The sequence below is a fragment of the Podarcis liolepis genome, assembly GCF_965112155.1.
Source record: "Podarcis liolepis genome assembly, chromosome: 7".
NCBI lineage: Eukaryota > Metazoa > Chordata > Lepidosauria > Squamata > Lacertidae > Podarcis > Podarcis liolepis.
In genome coordinates this window covers 31,191,930-31,205,962 of record NC_139561.1, presented here as the reverse complement: position 1 = coordinate 31,205,962, position 14,033 = coordinate 31,191,930, and the positions used below count along the sequence as shown (strand labels likewise).

The window sequence follows — 14,033 nt, the reverse complement described above, 5'->3', positions numbered from 1 at the left end:
AATTTGGCCCCATTTATCTGTGTTCTGATTTGTGGTGGCAGGTTCCACCCCAAAATGCCCCCCCCCCATTTTTCAGAGCCTTTTGTATTAATACTCAACTAATCCTTTAGTCCAGGTGGTTTAATTTCAGCACTATGTTTTACATCAGACTCACAACACATTAATGTCTGGGGTTTTGAGAAAACATGTCCTCCTCTGAGCTTCTGAAACCATTTATGTGGAGAGGGTGGGGAGGATCAGTTAAATCATAAACACACAACACCAGGCAATTCTTAAGACCTTTATTAAGAGATGCTTGCAGTTTGACTTGAAAAAATCAGGTGTATATTTCATACAAATTAAAAATGAGGTTCTTAAAAATCCGAACTGACCAGATATGAAACAATTTAAAAACCTTTAAAGGTGTATTGAGAAAAAACAGGCCTTTAAAAAACATGTTTGTCGCTCCAAAAAGGAGACCACTTTAGGTAAAAATAATAAAAATCCCATGCTGCATAGATAATGCAGAGAGTTCGAGTTATCTGGTCAACAGCAAAAAGCAAGCACTTAAGGTCTTCAGTTCCAATTCTTCTGTTCATTTCTTATTGCTGGAATTTCATATTCTCTTTAAAATTTCATATTCTCTCTTCTTTGATGACTAAACTGTAAAGAGAAAAACAAGAAGTCGCCTTACCATACTGGGTAAAACCCAAACCCCACAAGAGTAGGTCCACAGATGGCCTCTGGGCTCCACTTACACACCACCACCACATAGTGCAACATCTCGGCTGCACAACCAAACCTAGGCATCATGCATAACACTCTTTGGACTACAATGGGGAACTTACAGGGTGGTATGCTCCTCCAGCACTGAAGTGCTCTTTGTGCATAATAGAAAAGGAGACTGCCTGGGAGCACAGTTCTAACCTATCCATCTTGCCAGGCTACTTTTCTATGTGCAGGATTTCTGTTCTAGCTGGCGAAGAATGCAATCATGCCATTCACCACTTGAAGGCTATAGTGGTTCAATCCAGACTCAAATTAATGCCCTTAACTGTGGAGTGACAGAAACTAGGGCTGTGATTCAGCCTCAGTCAGGACATGTGGTTTGGCAGCTCTCCAAGGGCCAGGATTCATGAATCTTAACACACTACTGACTGCTTCTTGGAAGCCTCATTTAGACTCAGTACCATCTAAACACGAACTCAGGAAAGTTGCTTGAAGGAAATCCTGTTAAAGCCTTTGGGGTGAACTTCCAAGCATTTATTTCAAAGGGCTTGTGTAAGGATCATCTTGTAAGCCTTCCTAAAAAGACCACAAGCTGTCCAATGGGAGTGCCCCCAAGAGTTTCTTGGCCGATTTCCCATAAATTTTGTCTTTCCATGTTTGACCTCTAGAAAACTAGAGGGAAGGCCTGCAACTGTCTCCTGTTGTGAGTACCACAGAAGGTTACTGCTTGGCCTTGCCAATTCAAAACATTTCATCTCAGCTGTAGGACGTCCTTTCTGGGGTCTCTCACCCTTCCCAATTTCACCCAAAGTGACAATGAACATCTACCTGTCAAGGTGAAAACTGTTCTACATGTTGCAGACAAAAAATACAACTTTGCCTGACCGTACACACAGCTCTTTTAATCTTCACAGTGCAGTGAGCCCCCTTCTGGGCTATTCACTTAAACCTCTGCTTGACCAAGGTTTCTAAAAGACCAACTCAGATATTCACAATTTAGACTGCATTGGACTCCTTTCACATGGCATCTTAGAACAGCCAGGGGGGATCACTACCACCCCAAGCCCCTTTTTGTTTTTCTTACTACCCAATGAATTCAAAATCTCATTTACTCCTTTGTGTACTGTGGTTGGTCCTAAGAGCTTTCTTATGAGCTGCATTGTGTTTTTATCACCACCTCCAATTCATTTAGCAGGTTTCAAGTGCCTATCTAAGGGCAACATTCCTGCCAGCTGCCTACTAAACAGGGCTCTGAACCCATTTTCCCTCTCTCCTGGTGGGAATTGCAGCCCACTTACCCGGATGATGGTAGAGATGGTAAGCCGGCATTTACTCAGCCCCGCCCTGCTCGGCCTCGGGAGCGGACGTGTTCTCAGCTGATGGTTCGGCTGCCTTTGTCTCTTTGCCATCTTGTGGTTTAGGGTTTTCTGGGCGTCTGCGTCGGTAATTGAAGTTACGGCGGTACCGACGTTGAGGTGGCTGCTGACCCTGGGCCTCATCACCCTGGTTCTCTTTGTCTTCTTCATTGCCTTCCTCCCTGGGCTGTCGTTGGCGAGGAGGACCCCTGAAAGGTGCAGCAAAGCTGTGAGCATCTTACTCCCACTTCTAGGGGCAAAAGCATTTAAAGCGCCTGAGGGTAGGACATGCTCTCTGAGGGAACTCACCTGCGATAGCGTGGTCTGTAACCCCGATACACGTTCTGTCTGACAGGTCTGCCTTGTTCTCCTGCACCCTGGTTGTCAGCACCCTGGAAGATGGAAGAGGTTATAAAATGGATTGTGGTTTGCATTTAGGAAAAAATCCTGCCCTAGGCAAACTGCAATAAAAAAGCAATTCATTTTAATATGTAACGAATTCTGAATTTGACTCACACCAAGATTAAACTGATTTTTTTTTAGGGTCACCTCAGTTTAATAGAAATAAAGCTGTATTACTTGGCTTCACTGTGAGGAAAGAAAAATGCCAAAATGTTGTAACTTGCAGGTAGCACAGTGTAACCTGCTGGTTTGGCAGGTATAACTTAAGAATATAGCAACCCCCTGAATTTCAAAAAGGCCAGCGCACAAAAGGCAGGTCTACTAGCTTCTGGTCTGGGTATGTGCACTACTGGCAAGGAATCCCATTATTCAGGCTAGAGTTTCAAGTTTTCAAACCCGGCTCTCAAGAAATCTTCATTAGTAAAAATTACCTCCACTATCTCGCCTTGCACAGGAGCATTGGAATACTGTGGCCGCCGGCCGTAGGGCCGACGCATGTAGTAAGGTGGATACCGCCTCCTGCGGTAGGGGCGGCGCTGTTGGGATTGGCCTTCCGGGAGGCTCTCTGACCCCTCGTTCTTTTCCCCACTCTCACTGTTTTGGTAATTTTGCTGGTAGTTGCGTGGAGGACCTCGACGCCGTGGATATCGTCTGTACTGGTTACGGTCTGCTGCATATTTACTGCCTTGCACTGGAACGCCACCAGGACCTGTAACGTTGGCTGCCTCTGCTCCCTAAAAATAGCCATCAAGAGACAACATGAGCAAGTGTCAGCTGCGCCAGCACAAGCACAGAGAAACCTCCCTGCTGCACCCCAGACAGAAGGAAGCTGCTGGCCTTCACTTGCTCAGCAGCTGAGATCCAAAGAGCAGGAAAGCCCCAGAGTCAGTCCAGGACAGCCACCTCACCTTTTCTCCTTCAACCACATCAAACTCCACAGTCTCTCCATCTCCTACACTGCGAAGGTACTTCCTGGGGTTATTCTTCTTTATAGCAGTCTGATGAAAAAACATTTCAGATTTAGACTTGTAGACATGTTGTGAACTCACCTGAGATCTATGGGTGGTTCACAAATTTAATAAATAATAAATTTTAAAAGTGCAAGTTTTCTAGATTAGTGATATACCCATGAAAGACCAACAGCAGATGTATACCCTGCAATATTGAACATATAGAAGGAGCCATCAAATGTGTGGTAGGTCCCCTCCCAGTAACCTGTCCAGGGTACCTTGGGAGTAACTATGTGCCACAAAGACTTTGCAGTCATGCCAGAGATGTATAGGAAGTACATTCTGATTTACTATGTCCCTTCTAGCCCTAATTTTCTACCCCAAAGACATTAACAAGAAAAAAAATTAACTGGTGTTTCCTTCCAGAAGTCAATGTAATTCAGGGCAATCAGTGTAAAAACTCACATGAGTGTCATGAGCTAGTCTTTCTCTAACTAATAGAACAAATTCTGTCTTTTTGAGTGGCAGAAGCTTTAATTCTCAGCCACTCATGTGATCACACTCTATTAAACTGACCTTCATAGTTTTGCTTACCAAACAATTTTCAGTGTCAATAGTAACAGCTGCACTAGGAGCAAAGTTAAATAGTGCTGACAACGTATTCCTGGTACCCTGCTTCTGAATAAGCAAGCACCACTAACCCCATTTGCAACTAACAACCCTAATGCCCAATTCTTAAGAGACAGAACTACACCAGGGGAAAGAACAAGTTGTTTCTCATAGGGCTTTCATCCATTTAGGCCTCCCAGCAAGGAAGCCATCAGACAACCCAGGGAAGGGAAATTTATCCACCACCAAGAAACAGATGGAAATGTATCCCAAACAGAAATCAAAGAATCACAGAATCATAGCTGGAAGGGACTCAAAGGGTCATCAAGTCCAACCCCCTGCAATGCAGGAGGACCTTCCTTAATCAGACACCAGAGAATGATACATACTTTTTGAAATTGAATTAAGAGTCCTTGAATTGAGAATAAGACATTTGTCTTTAGCTCCATCCATTCCTCCTAAACAAAAACTGAGCACTAAATCATATTAATTTAACAACTGAATCAAAGCCAAAAATTAGTTACTGCCCCCCAGCCACTCTTATCAAGTTCAAAATGTTCCTCCCGGGCTTTTCTGAGGAAAAGGCCAGTAGGGAAAGCAGTTGATTGGCTGCTGCTATTGGAAGGGCTCTGTGCACCTCCAGCAGTGATGACAGTCCCCTGACTGCTGGTCTTTCCAATGAAAAAGTTTGGCAAGGAAGACATGAAGGCACCCTGAGCACCTTTCAGCAGCTAGCTATAACTCTCCCCCCACCAAACATTCCTGCTTCATAGCAGGAAATGCTGGTGTTTGCTGGGGCTTTGCTGATTTGGAACCCACAGCCTTCCTCTGCGTGGGGAGAGCCATAAAAGCAGTGGGGCAATCTCTGCCCAGCTTCAAAGCTGGGAGGGTGGCTCTTTGCTGAACAATGGATGGCCTCACACTTGCTACTGCAGATAGAGCAGGGGTCACCAACCTAAGGCCCATGGGCAGGAAATCGCGTCTGTGCATGCGCAGATGCTGAAAATCATGTCTGCACAGACACTGAAAATCATGTGTTAACAACTGCGGGTGAGCATGCTCATGTAATCTGGCCCACGGAGGGATCTCCACGGGACTGATCCGGCCCAGACAAGATAAACCTTGCCGACCCCTGAGCTAGAGGAAACCTGTGCAGTGGGCAATGTTTCCTTCTCTTTTATCACTCTGCTTTGCCCCACCCCCAGAAAAATATTCATATTTGACAAATTATCACCCTGGTTCTTTGTTTACAAAGAAAAGTATCCTTAAGGAGAAGGATTCAGCTAACTGGTCCTGAGAAGACCTGGAGGAGAAGGGGATTGTTCCATCTGGCAAACTGAAAAGCATTGGCTGAACAGAACAGCTGCTGCAGTGCTACACTGAATTCTTCCCAATGTGTCTGGCAGAGGCACCCAAGCAGCACCATTAATTTTTCAAGTGGAGACCAGGTCATATAAATGACAGCCATTGGTGTACAGGAAAAAGCAGGCGTCCCCAAAAAGGTTGGCACCCAACCAATATGAAGTCCCCAAAAGCCTGTGAGTGCAAGGATAGGTGATAAGAACAAGGATAGTTTTGCTATATTTTTTTAAAAAAACTTAACAGTACCCAATAACCCAATCAGACAGAACAAAAAATAGGCATAAGCCATTGTGTGACTTGCGGGACGCAAAAGCAAAGGGATAAAGACCAAAAGAGGACAAGCAGGACATGGGTGGGCTGCAGGGAAGTCCTGACCACTTAAGCACTGCAGGCAAAGAACAGAGGGAAGAAAAGCACAATGAAGAGAGAAGGGGCTTGAGATGCCAGGTAGGCAAACAGGCACAGTGTGTTGAGCATTCATAGGCTCTTAAGACTGGGTTTTGGCTACCTTATGTCAACTGGTTTCCCCTATAAAAATTCCACACTTCATAACTTCAGTTCTGAGGCAACACTGACTTCTCCCAAGAGCAACAGAACTGATACTTTTCCACCCCTTTCAGCTAATGCACAAAGTGTATCATTTCATCAAAATCCAGCATATCTTGTTGTACAAGGAAACAGTCTCACCTGGTGGACAAACACATCTTCCTTGGTGTCATTCCTGTAAAACAAGGAGTTTCATATTCAGAAAACATGACACAAAAACCCAGCATTTTCCAGGAAGGAGTGGCACTCAATTTTGGACGGAGGCCAGCCTGTAGCATTGGGGGACTGCCAAGGAACAACACATATCACTCCTCACTCCACACCCATGACTTTCTTGTGCTAAAAATACTGGGAGTGTATTAACTTGGAAGTTTCGTATTTCTTTTTGCGGACTCTTGCAATTCTGGCTACAATGATCAAGCAGGTGTAAGTTGAAAGTTTGCCAAAATGCCTTTTTGACAGACCTTTCCTGCAGAAACGTTTTCATTAATATTTGATTTACAAACACTCTCACACTGGAACACAAACATTAAAGGAATATTCCAATATATGCCTTATTATTCTATTATATTTTTACTTCCTAAAGAGGGATTATTCTACTTTCTCAGTAGAGATTAAAAAAGAACAAATAAAAGCAGGTAGGGTTTCTACATGTCTCAAAGCACCAAGTATAGTCATCAACCCTTCCCCTATCCTGCAGTCACAGAGCTGTACAGGAGGAATTACAGGATGTAAACACAGTCACTGCCAGAAGACTTTCCTACCACACTGTATTGCAACAGCAGAATGAACTAGGTGGAGTTTATGACTGGACACGGGTGGGGCTACAAGTAGGACAAAGATTTTCAAGCGTGATGTGGATAAATACAATGACTTTGTACAGAGAGTGATTTCTGATCAGGTGTATCAACTACACAAGGAAGTTACATGCCAACATTAATTCATAGAATTACAGAATTGTAGAGTTGGAAGGGACACCAATGATCCTGTAGTCCAACTACCTGCAATGGGGAATCACAACTATAACATCCTTGACAGATGCTTAAAAACATCCAATGAAGGAAAGTCCACCACCTTTTGAGGAAGTCTGTTCCACTGTCAAACAAATCTTCCTCATGTTTAGTTGGAAACTCCTTTCTTGTATCTTGAACCCATTGTTTCCAATCCTACCCTCTGGAGCAGAAGGAAACAAGCCTGCTCCATTTTCCATGTGACAGCCCCTTAGAAATTTGAAGATTGCTATAACTCCTCTCTTTAGCCTGGTAAACACACCCAACTCCCTCAACTATTCCCCATAAGGCTTTGTTTCTAGACCCTGGACCATCTCAGTTGCCCTACTCCATACATGTTGCAGCTTGTCAATATCCTTATTAAATTACAGTACCTAGAACTGGACATAGTATTCCAGGTGTGGTCTGACCAAGGCAGAATAGAGCAGTACTAGGACTTCCCTTGATCTGGACAGTGGGCATCTACTGATGCAGCCTAGAAAAGAACCAGCTTCCCCCCCCCTTTTTTTTTTGCTGCTGCATCACATTGCTGATTCATGTTAAGACCCCTAGATTCTTTTCATGAGTGGCTGGGTATAAATAATAAATTATTATTACTATTATAAAAAATATAATAAAACACTGTTGGAAAGCCAGGAGACCCCCATCATATATTTGTGCACCTAGTTATTCCTTCCTAAGTGCAGAACATTACATTAGTCCCTACTGAAATTCATTTTTTAGTTTTTGCCCAGTTTTCCAATCTGATAACCCTGATTCTATCTTCTGCAGTATTAGCTACCCTTCCCAGTTTGGTGTCATCTGCAAATTTGATGAGCACCCCCTCAATATCTTTATCCATATTGTTTATTAAGATGTTAAGCAATACTAGTCCCAGGACAGAACCCTGTGGCACCCCACTTTTTACAGGATAATGAGGAACCATTAGTGAGCACTCATTTGGTTTGGCCCATCAACCAGGAGCTGTCTCATTTCAACTGCCATTTCCTGAAATAACTCATAGCGCCTTTAAGACCTGTGCATGGCCCCTTTTGCCACACTGCCCATGTAATATCATGGCCCTGCCAAGTCATATTCAGAAGTACATGACTAATGGAGCCCATCTCAATATCTATCAAGGCCCATTTCAGTCCTGCCTACCAAGACCCTCAACTGATTGGCCTGAGGTAAACCAGACCCACCTGTATAGAGGCCAAACATACTAGAATAACTACTGTTTCATACATGACTGCTATTGAAACACTACAAAAAGTGCTGCCAGCTGTAGTGATGTGGAGAAATGTCCCCAAAGAGGCAGCAACAGCCGCCCTGCCTTTGCACTTAATTGCAGCCATGGCATATGAAAAAGCGAGAGGAAAACTAATCAAATTCCATATAAACTGAAGTCACACTAATCTAAGGCCTTAATATAGATCAATGCCATTCACAAGACAGATTTATATATGGCAGGCAATGCAGCAGGGCACCTACATGGACAATCTGCCAGAAGGTACATGTATGGCAGAGGTGGAGGAACCATTTAAGCTTTTTATTGTTTTTTAATTACCTACATGCTTTTCATTTGCCATGTACTTTAGAGAAGCCCCTGGGGCATTTCTCTGGGTTAGGCATAATGACCAGGAATCTAATTAACATAGTTTACTCACACCTGGTTTGAAAAACAACCCAAGGTAGACCCAACCCAAGGCAGACAGCTAGCAGCACTTTATTTTAAGTGTGTATGTTATACACACACTCTGTAAGAACATCTGTAGATAAAAATCAACTACCCTGTATGACCAGGGGATCTGGTTTGCTGTGTGCTCCTTTGGCCAATGTTCAGAGGCCAATTAGCAGGAACCGTATGGCTATTATCACTGTGGACAGTCCTCACCAGCCTTTATAGATCTTTGGACTTGCCTTTCACTCTCATTTCTGATTTCCTTATTGAGACTGAGGGACCCCAAAATGAACAAAACCACCACATGGTATTTTACTAGCCTTCAGCCAAGTATAATCATTTCCTAAATCTGGCTGTCTCTGTTACAGTATGCTTGTTGAGTCATGCTCAGTTTAGTTCTAGCACTCTCTAGAAGTTCTCCTGTCTCAACTGCTCTTTCTCATAGTTCACCTCCCTTTTTATACTTCTTGGCTCACATTTGATTTATTATGCCCAGTCTTCCTCTAATTTACATGTTGGAAGAACAGAAGTTACGAAGAACTGCCAAGGTACCATATTAAGGAAGCCATCTATGAGTAACATCTGCACATACAGATACTAGACCAGTGGTGGCCAAACTTGGCCCTCTGGCTGTTTTTGGACTACAACTCCCATCATCCCTCGCCAACAGGACCAGGTCAGGGACTGTACTAAACCAATCCACTGAGATGTACAGCAAAGAAGCTGAAGCAGAGTGGAATCGGTATCATTAAATCCTGTGCACAAATCTAGCTCAGCCTTCAGCCATCTGCTTTTGAACTACAAATCTCATCAACCCCAGCCAGCATGGTGCCATGATATGAGTTTTAATCCAAACAGCTGGAGGGCATCAAGCTGGGAAAGCCTGATCTAGCTTGATACTCAGAGGACAGCTTTAGAGTGAAAAGGCACATTTCACTAGCCTAAATCAGCTTTCAAAAAATGATCACATCCAGCCCCTTCTCACCTGTTGATGAAGCCGTAGCCGTTCCTTACGTTGAACCATTTCACTGTCCCCAAAACCTTCGTTGCTACAAAAAAGAAAGAAAGAGTGACTGCAAGTTAAGATGTATGCTCCCCCTGCTCCCCCCCCCTCTCTCTCACACACACACACACACTATGAGGGGCCATTCAAAAAGGTCTAAGCCACATATAGATGTTTATCACTGGACTGCAGCATCATGGCTGCTGCTCTCATGTACCAAAAGATGAACTTTCCTGATGCCATGGGTCACACATGAGTAAAGAAGCTTGTTGCCTTAGCCATGAGTTCAGTTTTGTGGCCTCAGGCAAGGTACCCTAAACCCTATCACCTGCAATAAGGGATCTTTATTGAGATAATTTTGTACTGCATTTGCACACACATATAGTGCAATTACATATGTGTGTGTGTACACACACTATATACGTGCGTTTATAATTAAAAACTAATTTATAATTAAAAACTAATTTATAATTAAAAACTAATTTATAATTAAAATATAGAATTTATAATTAAAATATGATGTATTTCAATCTATTTGAAAACATGAAAGGAAATGAAGATAAGACACCGTCAATATTAAAAGAACTTCACAAAACATGCAGCCCGTTCCTATACATTCACTATACTATACCCATTCAATAAGGTAGATGTATGACTGCAGCTTTCAGATTTTTTAAAAAAAGATATATATAATTTAAACAAACTTTAACAGTTTTTTTAAAGGCTTTAAGTTGCAGGAATGAAACTTCAAAACTGACTCCAATGGGCCTTGTGACATCCCAAAGTCCTGAATCAAGGGATGAGCAATCAAATCATGTGAACATTTCTGTCAATTTGCCAACAAGCCCCCAAAAATAACAGCAGCAAAGCAGAGCCTGGCCTGCTCTTGTGCACTGAAAAGCCATTTGATATGTGGAAAACAGATGCAGCTTTTCACAAGGAAAGGAGCATGATTCACCCGCACACCAAATGGCTATTTAAAAATGGACAAATAAAGGGGAAGGGGAGACTCAAAAGATGACAACCTGCTAATGGACAGTGGCATGGGAAACGCTACTGTCATTGGTGGGTTTTTTTGTAAAAAGAAAAAAATGGATGTAGCTGAGCACATACTTTAGCATGCAAAAGGTCAAAGAATTAATCTCAAGCATCTGCAGCTAGGGCAGAAAAAGTCTCCTTTCTGAAACCAGGCAGAGCTGCTATCAGACAGCAGATTAATATTGAGCTCAGTGTAATTCAGTGTAAGGCAGTTCTTCCTACTCACACTTTAATGGCAAAACACAGCTTTTGAAGCTGGAAGGTCTCATGTTCAAACTCCAGCATCTCCAGGTGAGGCTGGGAACATCTACTGCCCCAAACCCTGGAGACCTGCTTCCAGTCAGTGTAGTCCATTCTGAACTGCATGACCCAAAAGTCTGACATGGCAAGAGGCAGCTTACTATATCTCTATAACCCTCAACCTGAATCTACTCCCCATCCCTGATTAAGGTATTTTTTTAAAAATATTAAAACTGGCACTCCAGTAAATAAAACAAGCAAATTTAATTAAAACTTGCAGTAATAAACTATCAGTTATATACACAAGCACACACACTCTCCCCTCAACTGTCACACGGTGGTAACCATTCCATCAGTGGGAAAACTGAGAAGCAGAGTTCACTCAATCAGCTCTGCCGTGACAGGCCTCCTCTCCCCTCAACTGTCACCTAGGGGCAGCCATTCCATTAGGCTGCGCCAGTGGGAAGAACAGGAAGCAGGGCTCATTCCACTAGCTTTGTTGGAGGCCCAGCTTCCTCAAACACCTCCTGCCCCGGAACTGGTGCCTAAATTTAGATTCCCCCCCTTCCCTTGTGTGTCATTTTTTTAAAAAAACTGTAAGCCTGCGGGGCATGGACTGCCTTGATTTGATTGTATGTAAGCAGCTCTGGAAGTCTTTTTGGCCCAAGAGCATGGTATTAAAATGTACCAAAAATTCAACTACATGAAACATCACAGCTACTGCTCAGAGAACAATCTGCGGCTCATAGCATCAATAACCGGGATTAAAGGAGAGCAGGGAGGGGGGGCTCCCCCATTGCAATCACACAAAGGCTGCGCGCGTGGCGGACATCTTGCGCCGTCTTCTCGGCCACGCCCCCTCCCACTCGCACGCACGAGCCGCTTGCCTTCCCTTTCCCCACCAACATTCTTTCCGCGCAGGCGCGCTAAGGAAAGGGAGCGCAAGGCAAGGCGCCTCAACGGCCGGGGCACGCGCTCGGACCTGAAGGGAGGAGGGGGGAGTCTTATTAGAATATGAGGAACTAGGGGAGGAATAAAAAGCCTCAACGCGGCCAGCCAATCCAGGAGGGGAGAACGGAACGGAGGCGGCGACAAGGAAAGGCACGAGCGCGAGCAACCAGCCCACCCTCAGCCAATCATCGAGGCGGGAAATGGAACGTGAGTGAGGAGTCGGGAGGGGGGAGAGTAGGGGATAAAAAGCGCGCGCGGGAGAGGAAGGGGGACAGAAGCCCACGGAGCTAGCCCAGTCTGTCAGTCGCTCAGCCGCGCCCCCGTTAGAACACGCGCGCGCCCGCAGGCCCCGCCCACCCTCCCCTCCTCTTTCGCTCCCTCTTTCCCCCGCCCGTCGTCCCTCACACGCTCCTTCCCTCCCTCTTTTTTTCCGAGCCCCCAGCCTCACCGATGACCTTCTTGTCCCCGCCGGCGGGGGGCGCCGCCGAGCCCAGGCCGCCGCCGTTGGATCCGTTGCCGCCGCCACCGCCTCCTCCGCTGCCGCCGCCGTTCCCGGGCTTGGCGTCCGGGGCGACGACGATGGCGGTTGTGGGGGACGGGGGTGCGGGCGCCGCCAGGGGGGCCGCCGCAGGCGCCGCCGCCGCTGGTAGAGGGGCGGCTGTGGCTGTGGCGGCGGTGGGCGACTGGGTCTCGGCCTCGCTGCTCATGGCGGCGCCGGTGTCTGTCGGCGGACGGTGGTGGTGACTGGCTTTCGCAGCAGCTGCAGCAGCGCCGCCTCCCGCGCGGTGTTGATGGTGACTCGGGGGCCGGCCGTTGGCGGGGGGGGGGGCTGCTCCCTTGCTCCGGGCTTGCTGGGCTCCGCTCTCCGCTCCCGATACCGATCGAACTGGCCACAATGGCGGCGCGCACTCGCTAGCCACCCCGCAGGCGCCGCCCACCGTGCGGCGCCTATTGGGCGCCGGATTCCGTCAGTCAGTTGATGCGCCTAGCGATTGGGGTGTCAGGGCGCGCCTGAACGTTCGGGCCTATTACATTGGCCTCGGGAGCCCGTCTGTCAGAAGCTGCGCGCGGCCATTCGCTGGGCTCCAGTCCTCTTTTCCTCCCTCCTACTCTGAAAAAAGAGTAGATAGGTTGTAACAGGCGCTTGCTTGCCTCGCACAGTCTGCCAGTCGATGGGTTTCGGGTGGTGATTGGGCGAGAGCGCTCCCTTTTCCTGCCCCTCCCTTTTGGGGAAAGGCAGAGTCAGGAAGTGCCCTTTCCTAACCCTACATGGGGACCATGTGGCCGAGGGAACGTAGGTCCCCTTGCCTTGTGGGGCCGCTGCCGCCCTTCCCCGATCAAGGCCTATACATTCTTTGCCCATGCGCCCACGTTTACTCAGAAGTCCCATGTGGTTTAGTGAGTCTTACTCCCAAGTAAATGTGCACAAGATCGTGGCCTCTTGTCGCTTCGTGTGTTTACTCAGCCTTCGTTATTTTCACCGGGGCTTGCCTCTCAGGTAAATGTGGCAGAACAACGGTGGGGAACCGGTTTCGAAGACCCAAAGGCTTCCTTCCCTCGCGGGCCAGCACCTAAGGGCCGCGTGGAATGGGTGGGCGGAGCCGGGGCAATAGTGGGTGGAGCAACAGGTGCGACTCTTACCTTTGTATGGGAGGCTACTTCCCCTCAGATATTTACCTTCCTGATCCCACCCACGCATTTCTCGCCCCAGCAAGCAGCACTCTTGCTATTCTGTAGCGTGCAGAAGTCTCCCGAAAATGGTGTGGAGCCAGGATGGTGAAAAGGGCATGGCCGGGGCAGAGTCCCAAGAACCAGGTAGTGGATAGCTACGATCTGCTTTTCAGGACCTGTGGTTCTACACCCCAGAGCCTTAGGGCAGCTCCACACTAAACATTTTAAATACATTCAACGCACATCTAAACCACATGGAAGGAGGACAGATCCTGAAGCTGAGGCTCCAATACTTTGGCCACCTCATGAGAAGTGAAGACTCCCTGGAAAAGACCCTGATGTTGGGAAAGATTGAGGGCACAAGGAGAAGGGGACGACAGAGGACGAGACGAGATGGTTGGACAGTGTTCTCAAAGCTACCAACATGAGTTTGACCAAACTGCGGGAGGCAATGGAAGACAGGAGTGCCTGGCGTGCTCTGGTTCATGGGGTCACGAAGAGTCGGACACGACTAAACGAGTAAACAAC

The 14,033-nt window shown here is 46.4% G+C and overlaps 1 protein-coding gene across 1 annotated transcript; it reads right to left on the bottom strand.

Moving 5' to 3' along the window:
• Window positions 1–267: 267 nt before the first annotated feature.
• YBX1 (Y-box binding protein 1) lies at window positions 268–12,773 on the bottom strand. Its single transcript, XM_083513230.1, has 8 exons — window positions 12,283–12,773; window positions 9,588–9,651; window positions 6,074–6,107; window positions 3,374–3,463; window positions 2,897–3,199; window positions 2,373–2,455; window positions 2,007–2,272; window positions 268–642 (listed from the first exon to the last, which is right to left on the bottom strand). The coding sequence occupies exons 1-7, from the start codon at window positions 12,539–12,541 to the stop codon at window positions 2,038–2,040; spliced, it is 1,068 nt and encodes a 355-aa protein (XP_083369356.1). The 5' UTR covers window positions 12,542–12,773; the 3' UTR covers window positions 268–642; window positions 2,007–2,037.
• Window positions 12,774–14,033: the final 1,260 nt, after the last annotated feature.

What these genes read in the sequence shown, in the direction of transcription:
- YBX1 (XM_083513230.1), bottom strand. Translation starts at nt 12,541, where the DNA reads ATGAGCAGCGAGGCCGAGACCCAGTCGCCCACCGCCGCCACAGCCACA. An exon ending in ATGTGGTTGAAGGAGAAAAG is followed by an intron (nt 3,200 to 3,373) that starts GTGAGGTGGCTG and finishes GGCTATTTTTAG; the next exon opens with GGAGCAGAGGCAGCCAACGT. An exon ending in TGCAAGGCGAGATAGTGGAG is followed by an intron (nt 2,456 to 2,896) that starts GTAATTTTTACT and finishes TCCATCTTCCAG; the next exon opens with GGTGCTGACAACCAGGGTGC.